Below are 14,389 nucleotides of genomic sequence, written 5' to 3'. Positions count from 1 at the left end.
GAGGCTAACTTCTTAACTAGGCTCTCTACCCAGTCTCCTGATTTTTCCCACCCTTGTTTCCAGAGGTACTAATATCACCCATTCTTGAATTTTGGGGAGGATCCATGGAAGAAATAGGATAGCTGGCTTAGGATTCAGTTTTTTTCAAATCTGTTAGGTCAGTTACCATTCATCCAACTGCTGGCTAGCTTCCAACATTTTGTTGGTATTATTTACCTCACTATCTCTTTGTGCTTTAGAATTTATACACCTCAAAACCCCATTCTGGAAGAGGGGAGATCAATGAGTATGTTCAGCCTGCTATCTGTAACCAGAGACCCTATTTACTCCCACCCACATCCAGCTGGCTTCTTTTTCCACTACTCCCTGAAATAGCTTGTTAAGTTCATCCATCAGCTCCAGGTTGCCAAATTCAACAGACTCTTCCAGTCCTCCTCTAACTTGATTTTTTCATAACATCCAACATAGTTGGCCACATTCTGTTTCTTAAACAACTATTTTCTCTTGGATTTCATGACATGAAATGTTTATGCATCTCCAAACTCTCTAAAGTCTTCGTTGGTGGGTTTCCTTCTTTGACTGCCTTAACAATGCTGTCTTTTTCCTTTACCTGACTTCTAAATATTGGGAGGTCCTTGGGGTTTGGTTCAGAGCCGTCTTCTCATTACACACTTTCTCTAGTTGACCACTTCTATTCACATAATTTTTAACTATTTATAGGTCAAGTCCAAAATTTAGACGTTTATCTTTAGAAATTTTTAACTTTAGACTTGTAGTTGCCTACACGATGTCTCCTTTTAGGTGATTCACAAATATCTCAAACATAATATGTCCAAACTCTCATTTTCTCAATTCCTTCCAAATAGTCTCTCCTTCCATCTTCCAAGGATCAATAAAGATCCCTTTCATCCACCAATTGTTTGAGTAAAAACCCCGAGAGACACTTCTAGATGCTTCCCTATTACTCCCCAATGTCACTAAGTCCTGGGGATCCTATCTCCAAAATATATCTTAAATCTATCATCTTCTCTTGACATTTACCTAGTCCAAGCCATCATCCGTTTATTAGTTCTTCAACCTTGAGGAAGTTATCAAACTTCTTAAATTCTCAGTAACTGTATCTACAAAGTAGAGATGATAATAGTATGTCTCATAAAATTATTGTGAAGACTGTATAATACATATAATACATGAAAAATGCTCAGTACCTTGTACAACCTCAACAAATGCCATTGTAATTATTACCATCATCACTTACAGATTACTGCAGTAGCCTCCTCCTAACTAGTCATCCACTTTCACTCTTGTCCCCTTCACTTCTTTCCCCACAGAACAGTTAAAACAACTTGGAGAAGCATATGTCCAATGCTTTCCTTAAAATGCTTTAATATCCTCCAGACGGTCTTAGGATAACATTATTCTTAAGCTACATGTTTACTTCATTTGTTTCTATGTTCATTTATTCAAGTACATATTGAACACCTACTATGTGTCCAGTGCTTTGTTCGGTGCTGGGAATAAAATGGTACTGAGAGAGAAATGGTCCCTGCTCTCATGGACAAACTACTTAGGGACACAAATATAAAATAAACAAGCAAACAAAATGTGATAGATATGAATGACAGTACGTGCTTAATATAGCTTATAGATGTTGCAAATCTGGACCCTTGCTTGCTTTTGAAACTTCATCTCACATCCCTCTTTTCCTGTTTACCAAACTATGGCCAGACTGGCCTGGAAAATATTTCACTTCCTCTTGTAACACAGTGTCTTCAAAAGTAGTCCCTACTTAAGATGCTCGTCTTACTCTTCAGCTAACTCCTATTTACGCTTCAGGTTTCAGCTTAAATGTTACTTTCTCAAGAAGGCCTTCCCAGATTCACCACTTTTGTAGACTCTCCCATCCCATTATTCTCTTCATGGCACCTGTATTTCTATTTTTATAGCATTATTTGTGTGTTCCCATACCCCCCCACCCCAACCCCACAATGTATACTTAGCACCTAATGCAGTTCCTGAAACAACATTAACATTCAAAAATGCTTATTGAGTGTCTATCTTTGTAATCTGGAAGTATTTTATACCCTATCATGCAAGAAGTAGAAGCTCAATAAGGGTTTGTTAAATTAAAGAAAATTGCTTAACAATTTATCTGAGATACATTATGACTTTAGCTGCTTCTAGCCAAATCCAAGATCATTTTCTAAGTCTTCATGGTTAGAGAGTCTTTAAGAGTAAGAGAATAAGGCTGAATGTTCGAGGATGGATCTAATGGAAAGGGTCACTTCGGCAGAAGGTCAACATAATTCAAAGTTTGTTCCTTGGTGTTGTAGGTTTAAAACTTGATTAGTTTACTCCATAATATTTAAGTTTTTGGAAAATTATTTCATTCCAATAAAATTCTTAAGAGAAAGATTAATCACAATTAGGATGGATAATTTTGTGAAATATACCACATAATAGACTGTTAAAAAATGGTTCTTATTCCATGATAAAGGACACATTTTCTATTTAATTCAATATAAATATCCAACAGGATTGAAATAAACTGTGCCATAAATATTCATGGCCATCTGATAAAGTGCTTCTTCCTTCTGGACAGTTCTAAATAAACACGAATTTTTACTATCCCTCCTTCCCCCATTGTTGATAGAAAACTTATTAAATAATTTGCTTCATTTGCTGATATTCCCATTTCTAAGATAATATCTTCTAAAACAAATTTTATGGCATTTGTTTCTTGACTATAAGAAAGGTGTTGTGGGGGACTTCCATTTCCAGGAATGCTGCACTAGGTAACTGTGACATATACTCTTCTAGGAGAAGCAGCGGAGAGCCAGAAATACAGTGAAGAATTTGAAGAATTGCCAGGCCTGGATCAGAATAAGGATAGAGGTCGGATGAACATCTGGGCCCACTTTTTCCTTGGAGACATTCTTCTTTCCGGAATGGGTGGCTGAGATACTGCAGGGTGCTTCTGACAGCTTCGCAGAAGCAGGGGATTAGGGATTGGATTCCAGGATCCACCCATGGATGGGACCAAGTGAACCACACTCACTGTAGGTTGGTGCCTTAAAGAGCTGCACCCCAGGAGTGGGCATGAACTCTTCCAACACTGGGGTGGGGACTAGCTGTGGTGGACTTACTAAGTTATGGTAATGTCTATAGGCTCTATTCTATGAGCCAGTGAAGGGGTTATCAGGAATACTTATGCCTGTATTTTGTATTTAATGTCAGCATTGATTTTGAACTTGCCCCCTGAGCAAGCTTTAACTTCAAGTTAACAGCTTTCAGCCTACTGCAATTACTTAAGAGGGCCACCTTTAGGGTTTTAGAAGATGGCCTACTCACTGTGACACCTGCTTAACTATGTTAAGATTCAATAATGAAGCCCTTCGTTTGAATACAGAGAAATGCCATGGGAGTAAGATCAGAAAATTCTTCTTGGTGTACAGAAGAAGTTTTAGAAGTACAGAAAGGCAGAGAAGCAGTTAAGAGAGAGGCAGTTACTAAAGCAGAGAGAATTCTTGATTACAAAAAAATCCCTCCTATACAGTGAAATCATAAGTTTTAGTGAGCTTAGGGAAATGTTTATAATAAGCTGGCACTCATTTCATCTGTTAAAGATCCTCAACATCTAGAAACACAAGAGACAAAGACAATCCAAGTCAAAACAAACTTTTAAAATAGAAAAAAGTATTTGAGGTGCCTGCTTTTCTATCCTTGAACCACTTGTTCGGCTGAGATATAAATAAGCATGGTGTATATTGCTACCAAATACAGGGGTCCCGATCTGCAGCCTCTGCTGTACCCCCTTCCAAATGCTAATGGGATGGTAAAGAGGAGAAAAATAAAAAAATAAATAAAAAAGCTTCCCCCTCCCCCAGGGAAGTTCTCTTTGTAATAATCTATTCATAACTAGCATTTGAAACAAAAATTTCAAAATGTCAGGGTCTTACTGATTTCTAGCTTTGTTTCTTAGTGTAGGAGGCTGCATCACAATACTTTAGCTTTAACATGGAAGCATCTCTCCACTGGTATTAGGTTTTCTAAGGTGAATTTTATTTTGCAGTATTAACCCCCTTCTGGTCTGAGTTCTTTCCTCTAGAACCTCAGAGAATAAACCTAATTCATCTTTCACGTACTTCCCCAGATTTGAAGTTAGCTATCATGTCAATTTGAAATGTTTTCTCTTCTCCGGGCAAATTTATCCCCAGTTCCCTCAACTGTCACATAACAGTGGTCAAACTTTATAGTTTTTATCACGTTTTTCCGTGTGAAAACTTATCCAAACTCCACTGCAATGTGACTAAAGCAGGGGACATTAATACTATTGCTTCCTTTTTTCCTAGGTCTTTTAACTATTAAAATGCAATTATTTCTGAAGCCCAATTCCTATCGCCCTGTTGGGATCAGAATTACAGTTAAGTACTATTGCTATTTCTTTGTCAAAGCTACTATAAAGCCAGGTTTTCCCCAGGCTGGACTCACACAATCGGTTGTTTTAGAACTGATGGGCAGGAACTTCACATTTATGAGCACTCAATCTTAGGGTTTTCAGCTTGCTGAGATCTCTTGTCATTCATTGTACCATCAGTCTTCCCTGGATTTATATTATTTGTAAACTTAGTAACTGTCTTTAACTAGTGCATGGAAATAAATAGCACGAGGCCAAGAACATAGGCCTGATGTAAGCCATCAGAGTTCTCTCCAAGTTTATAGATTTAAACCACCACGGTTATACTTGTGGTTCTCAAACTTTATGATGCATCAGAATCGCCTGGAGGGCTCGTTAAAACAGATTGCTGGTCCCATTTCTTTCTGAGAATTTGCATTTCTAACAAGTTCCTGGGAAACGTGATGAATATGCTTTGAGTAGTTAATTGTTCAACCAGCTACCATCTCAGGCCACCAAATTTCTTACAGACCCTTTAGTATAAGGATTGGCTGGATTTATTCTTATGCTAGAGTTATGCTGACTCCAAGGATATATTTTGTCCTAGTGCGCAAATTGATTAATTATGGTTCCATTTGCATAATTTTAAAGCTTTCAATGAGAAGGAAAGGATAAGTAGTGCAATTTAGTTAGAGCCTAAACTGGCTAAGTCTAGAAACTCCAGTGTTGTTTCAAATAAATGTTTAAATGTCAATATTGTCAAAGATTAAGTAAATTCTCCCTGAGAGATGTTGCAGTTTCCAAACAGATCTAAGTTCACCCAGCTCTCCATTATCAACTAAAGGGAACACTCAGCCTTCCCATCCTGACAACTTGTCAGCAACAGACGTTGAATTACAACTCCCAAGAGCTGACCGCACACCAGAAAATGTAGAGTCAAGGAAGGGAAATTTCAAATGCCCTCTGGTGTTAGAAAGAAACACTGTAGTTTCTCTGGCCAAAGTCATGAAGACTCCACCTAGAGTGAGAGCCAGGTATGCAAGACAAAGCAGTGGTCTATTAGCTTTTGATAATAAATACTATGCAACTTGAGTGTAGCAGCTGTTCACTGGCCCTCTACCCTCACCCCAAAATATGCTCAGACAACAATATTTTCACTTCATTTATTCCTTTAAAACAAGTCATTTCATACAGCATTTGGATATTTAAAATCACACACATCATAAATAAAATCAATGCATCTTAATGACAATGGCAATATCACATAAGAGTTGTACAAAATAAAGCTGGACATCTCCCAGGTAGCAGCAGTGCATTAACTCTGAAAAAATGTTGGCAAATAGACCAAAGAACACTTTTAAAACAAGAAACCCCTGTTCATTTTCATTAAAATATTTTCTTATGACAAGAAAACCAGACCTTTGCTCTGCTTTGCTATTCCTTACTACTTTTTCAAGCCATGGTCTAAAGCTCTAGGTCTGACCGTCTTGTGGTTTTCTTCTAGCTCCAAGTGTTCCTCTTCTACCGCATTAATACAGAAAACAATACTGCTTGGCAAGTTATACATATTTATTCATATCTTAAGCTGAATTCAATACTATTTTAAAGGAAGAATTACTTTTTGTTAAGGAAATTATATTTCCTGTAAACAACTTGAGTCCTGAATGGCACCAAGGTGAACTGGAAAACTGACGAGAACTGGGTGCCCTGGTCCTTTTAAGTAACTTATGGGCTACAAATAACTACATATCCTATATCAGTTATAAAGTCAGGCTTATGTTATCTTAGTAGAAATTCTAAAGTTTTCTTAGGTTAACATTTTTTAACCTACAACTTAACCAAATCATACCTTCACTATCCCTAAGCTCCTAAATGTATGTTTGTATTTTTAAAAACAAATATAAAAAGGCATCATACCAAAATGCTTATATTCGTGATTTTATACTTTAATGACTAGCTTTTCAATTATGACCCTGCTATATTCTATGCCAAAAAATGAGGGAGAAGGTTTAAGGTCACAACAAGGCATTGCCTGAAAAATTGTCATGGCTAGGAATGCTCCATTTGAGGATCTCTTCTGTTTACATGGTACTTTACCCTCCCGCCCCTTTCTCCCTACACTCTAAAACAGCATGGGAGGGCTGTCAATCTCCTTCAGTCATATGAACCAAGACCTAAATTAGCACCCCACAATTCAATATCAATGTAATCATTTCTTGAAAGTCAAATATTCTAAGCACTGTAAACAAAATACCAGCTAATTTTTGCAAAAGAAATATAAAACCCTTTCCCACAATCAGGGAAGCTTTTATTCTAAGTTAGATGAAATGTGCTGAAGTATTACAACTTTTAGTAAGAAAACATATTTAGTTAATAAACTAGCTTATTCAAATCAAGTGTTTCACCGAAGTGTTAAAAATGTTGCTCATTACGTATGATATTCTTAAGGCCTCTGACTCAAAAATCAGCTCCCTAAAAATAAGTTTGCTTAGAAACAAAGGATGAATTTTAAGAATCTAATCTTTTCAAAGTTGTTACAGTCGTCTTTGTGCTACTAGGACAAATCTGAATACTGAACTGTACAATGAATGATAAAGAACAAGCACATTATAGAAATAATATTTTAAATGCTGGGGCACAGAGCATGCTCCTAATAGTTACTGAAATTGTGTGCTACTGTTATCAAAACACCAGAATGTCACTATACACTGATGGTAATTGTTGATTATGAATAGCTGATTGTAAGCAGCTCAAGAATTATATTTTAATGTCTTTAATAAGATCCCTGGAGAGGGCTAACATGTAAACTTTCATTTCATATTTTTTAAAGTGCTGCAAATAATAACAAATGCCTATTTTAACACATGAAAGAACATAAATCTTAATATATGGAACTTTAGGAAGGCCACCTGATTCATAAAAAAATCACTCTGCTGCTAATCTTGCATACTCCCCATTCTAATTTTTATTTTTCCAAAAAAGACATAGAAAACTATGTTTATCTAGCGCAGCCTGCAACATCCATGTTTTAAAGCCTACATAGGATAGAAAGAATAAGCTTGATAAGCAAGTTAGGCATGGGCACTTAGGGGCATGTATAGATAGATCATTCGTTCCGGATTATGATTTTGTGGGAACCTGAACTTCATGTAATAATCAAGTGGTGTGACTATATTAGTTTCTGCCAACAGGGTCAAGCTGACTAACAGTCAAACTTTCAAGGGCATTTTTCATACATGGGGCACAATTAAAAAATCAACCATGGACCACTAACAGAAGATGTACCACACCGGTGTCTTCATATGACTATCACATCACAAAATTCCCAAGGATGTAATTTTAACTTCTGAAAACACTCTATCTAGAAGTGCATCTTCATAGCCCTACACCTAATTTTTAAATCCAAAGAGTAAGGGGAAGAAGAGTAATGGAAAGGAGTGGGGGATGGGAACGCACAATCTTCATTCTGCCACTAATGTAAACCATTTTCATTTTAATTTAAAAAATATTTTTGTATGGCAGTCAAAAACAATGATTAGGAAGAATGGCTTCATTCTGCTCAAGCACAAATTTAAGAAAAAGTTTCTTTTAATCCTACTCCAAGTACTAAATCCATAGATTTTCAAAATTCTCAAGAATAGAATTCACACATTGATCAACAAATTTCAAGAGTAAAAATCTCTTTAAATTCTGTGAGGCTCATAAATTTGAGTTTAGAATGAGTACAAGCTTAGGGTTTTCATCCTCAATAATTAAATCAAATGATCTGCAATTTTGAATTTTCCATGATCAGAACATTAAAGTCCTAGTGCTGAATTTCAGCAGTTGGTTAATTTAAAAAGCCATTACTGAAAGCAATCTGACTGAGTTTCAGTTTCCAATTGGTTAACGGAAAACCTAGATAACAGGTAAACTAGAATAAGATCCCTTGAATAAACACTTGACACTTGTTATGAAAGTATAAGCTTAAATATACAAAAAAATATTTAAAATGGAAGGGTTTATTTTTATCAAATATCAGGTTCTTTTTCTTTCCATTTGTTAAAGTAATCCAATGTTGATAGAGTATACTAAATTTTCAAGTGACAGAAATTTATGTTGAGAAACACATTAATAGATGCCTGGTCCATTGTAAGTTACTCAATAAATATTTGTTGCATGAATATAATTCTCTAAAATTCCAGTTAGTAAATGTCAACTTTGGCTCCTGAAGTACCTAAGAAAGGAAGGCAAATAACTTGATGGATGTTACCCAGTGGTACACTCTTCACTTAGTTTTAAATTTAGTATTTTCTCGGGGAAGTAAGAGATACAAAAACCTTTTAGACCAGAGGACAGGCAGGTACCAAGAGATTTTCAATTATATTCATTTGTACACATTATGATTGCCAAACATCAAGTATCGCACACTCACAAGTGCTAATTTTTAAGCCTCAGTAAAATAGAAAATTAAACACTTTTAAGTTATACTGACCATAGTAACTTTTGCCTAAAGCAGCTATTCACACAAAAGGTACTCAAAATGTCAACTAATAACTTCAAGCACATTTTGTGAATTGTTTCTTAAAGGTACTTTCCCCCTAAATTGTTTACATGTACCCTAATTTAATATGGCCACCTCCATCAAGTGAAAGTGCTAAAAGTTAATCTCAATTTTATAACATTTGTCAACAAATATGGTGAAAGAGATTTAAGTGTTTTAAAGTATACCACTGGTTTTCTAAGTGAGATACTTAATAAAAAATGAGACCAATATAACAAAACTTCACAACATTAAGCCTCTTCACATCATATGAGATAATACATAATAAATGATAATTTAGCAGCCCTGATCGTCAAAAGGTTTACAAAAAGAGGTAGAAAACTCTTATCTGGAAGATCTCATAGTGAAGCTAAGTTTTAGAGGGTTTGCTTTAAGGATTAGCTCAACCAAGCAAATGGCTACACATCTAAAATTAGGAAGAAGCTTATTTAGGTAAGGCAAGAATTTAAAAACTGTCATATTTTGGAAGTGAAACTAACTCATTCAATATTATCCCAATTACTTTAAAACTCTTCAAAAGCAAGTAAAAGACTGTGGATAAGCAAAATGATAATTTTCAGAAAGATGAAATTATTAAGAGCATTAGTGGTAGGACAAAGCTAAGATAAAAACAAATACTGTTTAGATAAGCAAAAGATCTCACAAAACCCAAACCAAAGCATATCATTATCACTTTTCTCTAAAATTCCAGTTAGTAAATGTCAAGTTTGGATATTTACCTTTGGACATCAAAATGTTCCTTTTGATGAAGATTTTTTTTTAGGAGTTGGAGGAAGTGCTCTTAACAGCTTAGGAAATTAAATCCCTCCAAATCTTTATGTAAAAAAGCAAAATTCAAGCATTCAAATTTCATGGAACTTCATTTAAAAAAACATACCCTGCTTAATTTTAAATTTTATCTAACATGGCAAAGATTAGTAAATGAGTTGCATTAAAACACAAGGCCAACGGTCTTTTAAAGCTTCAGTAAGCTGCTCAGGCACCTTTTCTCTCATACATTCTACTTTTATACACTAGAAATCCTAAATTGGGCACTATCAGTTCCTGTTTTTAGGTAACATTCTCAGGGAATAGACTTATCCCTGTAAAAATTGTAATGTACTTGTAACTGGTTAAGTACACATTTATAAAGGCTACCAAATTGCAATATAAAATCAGTTTTGACAGTTCTGTGTATCTTCATTTGAGGAATCAATTCATAATTTAGAGACTATTAACTCAAAAAGGACTCGATTACTAGAGACACTGGTTTATGTCCAGTGGCCTCACATGAGGCCTTCGGCTTTACCCAAAATATGAAGCTGTTTTCTTCTACAAGTTAATGCTGCTGGGTTCTAGTTTGTAACACGAGAACTCAATCTTCAGGTTAGCGTCAGCAGGTAGCAAGGACCACCTATTTTGTCACACCAGCAGAGAGAGGGCACGTATCACTGCTGTAGACACACATCTGTAAACTTGCACACTAATTTTAATCTTAACAAGGTATTTCAGTGCCTTAGTGGTTTTAAGTTAAAAGGATGGTTCAAGCGTTGTGTCCTTGGTTCTTTAAGGTTATGAATAGCTTATTGGAAAACCCAGAACCTTCTGGATCTGTGAGGTAGTAGGCTTCAATCCTCATCATGCAGAGATCACACTTCTCCAAAGTTGGTATGGCCTGTCTCCTTGGCATGTTCTCTTGCTTCTGCTTGTCCAGTTAATCCCTTCTGACATATCATGCATCTCAGGGTGAAGTGGTTTACATCAGTAAACTGTCTCTTTCTTCTGGCTTCGTCTGCTAATTCTAGTGCTTGCACAAGAACAATATCATCGTTAGAGGAGAAAATGGTCAGAGGAGGGGTGTCTGGGTCAGGAAAGTCACGCTGAAGCGGATCATAGTGGACGCCATCATAAATAAGCAGGACCCTTTTGGTATACCCTGCATCTTCCCCAAAACGATCAATTCTTACTGTCTGTGTATCCACTACACATATCTCACATTGATAAAATTTGGACAAAATTGATATTTCAATAGCTCCTCCCCAAGTGTCATCCCTTTTGATCCATTCACAGTACTCCTGATTTGTTTTCCCCAGTATTGCTTCGCTATAGAAATCTGGATCACTTGCTACAATTCGTGCTATGAGGCGTCTCATCTCAGGGGCGCAAGCTGGATTCAAGACTCCTCCTTCAACAACATAGTACACACTGGTAAAGAGGCAAGAGTTGTCCGCTGGGACGGAGGTTCTGGTAAGCACAGGCAAAGTTTCCCTGGCATTACTAGGAGCACCATGTCTGGTAAACGCAGGTGAAGTGCGGGGCCTGGTTTGGTCTTCTTCAACGATCAGCATGTCGCCTGTTAAAAATAAAACAAATCCAGGACTGCAGGGAAATTATAGGTGAAACTGGACGTTCACTAGCTAAGTCTGTAAATTACAAACAGAAGGAGTTAAAGTATAAGCTGGGGTTACCAGGGAGAAGAGTTTTGCAAACAAGTGACCAAGTAATACTTCCTGTTCACCTGAGTCTTCATCAAGTTCAAAACAAACAAAGTGCAAAACACTTTAGGTTGTGTCCCAATTTTGTGAAGGGGCCTGGGGTTATACACCTTTATAGCTGCTTAAAAAGATACATTTCAAGAACAAAATCTCCTTATGCTTGCTCTCTGTACCTAAAAAGCACAGATCTTCCAAAAGGTGTTTATCATAGACTAGGCCACTAGGGGGTTCTCCTCCTTCTGAAAGTTATCTTAGCCTGTTTGGTGTTTACAGGATCCCCCATACAACAGAGGAAACCTTTTAATTATCAACATTGCTATTCAAGTTTTAACACTGGACAGAAGTAACTGCTGTTGTTTAGAACTTGACAGGGCCTTTAGTGGGTGTGTAAAAGCAAACTCTACAGTGAGTACACCTGTCAAAGTCAGTATTATACAAAGGTGATAGCAAAAACAAGCCAGGAAAGCAAGAAAGAAAAGCATCCTGCATCCTTCAGGCTCGCAATCTTCTTTCAGTGACATAGGGGGGAAGAACCATCAGGACAGAGAAAACAGGCCCTACTTTATCTGTACTTTGGGGGACGCCGAGGGAAAAGAAAATGAATGGGACGTTTTCAAGGGAGTCCAGAAAGCAGGCTGAGGACGGGGGGACTCCGAAGGCTTTGCTTTCTCACATAGGCTGGGGCGTCCCCGTCTCCCTCAGCTGGCGCCGGGCCCCGTCAGGGTTCTCGGTGCTTGAATCAACCCTCAGCCTTGTCCTCAGAGCCCCTGCGGACCCACAGCCGCGCCTTTACTGGTCCTGTCCTCCCTCACGCCCCTTGCCATCCTCTCAGGACTTCCCTGGCCCCAGCCTCGATTCCCTTACCCGACTGGATGGGCAAATCCCCCAGCATGGTGTCGCCATCGCTGAGATCCAGGCACTCGGGCGGGTATCCGACGAGGATGCGCTGACAGCCGGGGGCGATCCCCGTGATGGCAGCAATTTGGCCCTGGAGTTCCCGCACCCGGGTCCGGCTGGACAACTCCTGCAAAACATAGGTGCCATCCTTGGCTTTGCAGCGGAGCCGCCACATCGTGTCGGTCCGGCCACCCATTTGCCAGGCGCCCGCGGGGCCAGCCTTGGTCCCGGCAGCAGGATGGCAGACGCCGCCGGGGCCACCAGCCGCCGAGGGGACTCCAAAATGGCCACCTTTCGCCGGGCCAAACATCGCGAGAAGTCGCAGCCGGCTACAGTTTTCGCGATACTTTGGTGCCGCTTCTGTTTCAGCGCTTTAAGAAGAGCGAACTCTCTTAAAGTGACATCTAATTTTTGTCCCCACCCTTCAGGAGCCGAAGGATGAAGACTTATCAGTATCCTTAAAAGAACAAAAGGTCTTGCTACCTGTAGAGCGAGTGAGGTGCCCTCCGCGTCGACCGCATATATGCTCAAGCAAAGAGGGCGGGGAAGGAGTTCCTGAATCCAGTACATTGGAATGTAATCTTGCACTTACTGAGGTCGGAAATTATTAAATTGGGGCTTCCACACTACACCGGGAGAAACAGAATCATGGTTCAGAACGCAAACGAATGCCAAGAATGGTCAGTGAGTCAAAGGACCTGTCAAAAATAACCAGATGCTCGGGAACAGACTCATGGCTGCAGCAAACATTGACTCATTGAGGTTAAGGGATGACTGGCCTTGCCACCTCCACGAGACTGTAACTTGAAAACGTCCATTGGCCACATCAGAAAGCGCAGTATGAGGTCAGACTCATACTGTGCTATTGCCCTGGGACCTGGGGCAATTGCTACATGCAGGGGGTGGCAGGATAAGGAGAAGGGACGAAGAGGACTACTGTGTGTCACCCACATTCCAGCTCAGGCTCTGAGTGTACAAACAGGAAGGTGATTCCATTCCTGCCTTCAGCGTAACAAGTACTCACTGTAGTCGGAAGAGAGGGTTGGGTGTTAAGGGCACATAACCACTGAATTTCACAGCAACGTAATAATGCTAGATTATGTGACCCTGTTCAACCCTGTATCCCTAGGCCCAAAGGTCGTGTCTACCAAATAAGTGCTCAGTAAATACCTGCCGGATGGATAAAGAGGGCAACTATATATAATATACTGGGAGTTGCAATAGGGCTTCAAAGAGGAGATGCTGTTAGAGCTGTTTGAAGAAAGACTTTAATCCCCAGGTGAAGGAGAAATAAAGACGTGTCTGAATATGCCTCTCTTCCAGGAATTAATTACCCATACTCTTTATTCTTTTTCCATCCTTATAGAGCCGCAAGCCCAAACCTGCGTAGAGGGGGTTTCTCAACAGAATCAAGCATCAAACGTACGGGAAAAGTTAACTTGAAATGTGCAAACTCACCACTGTACAAGCCTCTCTACCCCTGAATAAGTTACACGTAACCTTTGAATCTTTTCGCGCCTTTCAGACCCATTTTCCTGCCGGAGCCGGACTCCTTTTCGGTTCTTCAAGATGACCGTAGCAAAAGGTACAGTGTGGCAGGTAGGAGAGAGAATGTCGTCCACTGGGATATGTGGCTGGGTCCTGGATCGGCGATTAGCAGGTGGCCTCTGGGAAGACGACGCAAACACCCTAAGGTGCTACCCGCCCACGGACTGAGATTCACGGAGGAAAGGGTTAACCTCCGCAACGTTTTTTTCGCCACGAAAAAGTCGCATCCTCTCGACGTCTTCGTTCACTCTCGCGAGAGTATGAAAAAAAAGGGAATCCTTTCAATAAACCCCGCCCCCAGCCTTATGAGTTGCCAAGCAACGATGCAACCAACCTCCACAGAGCCGGGGAACTTGGGAACCTGAGCGCTTTCCCCTCCCCGGCGGCGGCGTCCTGCTGGAGCCGGCCTCGGCGCTTCCCGCTTGAGCCCCGCCCCCCGGGGTCTGCGGCCGCTGGATTGGTCGGGGATTCTCTCCAGGTGAGGAGCGGCGTGGGGGTGGGCGGGGCCAGGCGGCGGCGCTGGCAGTGCTG

The 14,389-nt window shown here is 39.6% G+C and overlaps 1 protein-coding gene across 1 annotated transcript in view; it reads right to left on the bottom strand.

Moving 5' to 3' along the window:
* Window positions 1–13,161, bottom strand: part of C19H1orf116 (chromosome 19 C1orf116 homolog) — a 29,962-nt gene extending 16,801 nt beyond the window's left edge. The window contains exon 1 of the mRNA XM_087827597.1: window positions 12,278–13,161. Within this exon, the coding sequence (XP_087683723.1) occupies window positions 12,278–12,880 (603 nt within the window). The 5' untranslated portion in view covers window positions 12,881–13,161. The remainder of the gene's footprint in view (window positions 1–12,277) is intronic.
* Window positions 13,162–14,389: the final 1,228 nt, after the last annotated feature.

The sequence above is a fragment of the Miniopterus natalensis genome, chromosome 19, assembly GCF_054644295.1.
Source record: "Miniopterus natalensis isolate mMinNat1 chromosome 19, mMinNat1.hap1, whole genome shotgun sequence".
NCBI classification, from domain to species: domain Eukaryota; kingdom Metazoa; phylum Chordata; class Mammalia; order Chiroptera; family Miniopteridae; genus Miniopterus; species Miniopterus natalensis.
This window is presented reverse-complemented; position numbering and strand designations above follow the sequence as displayed.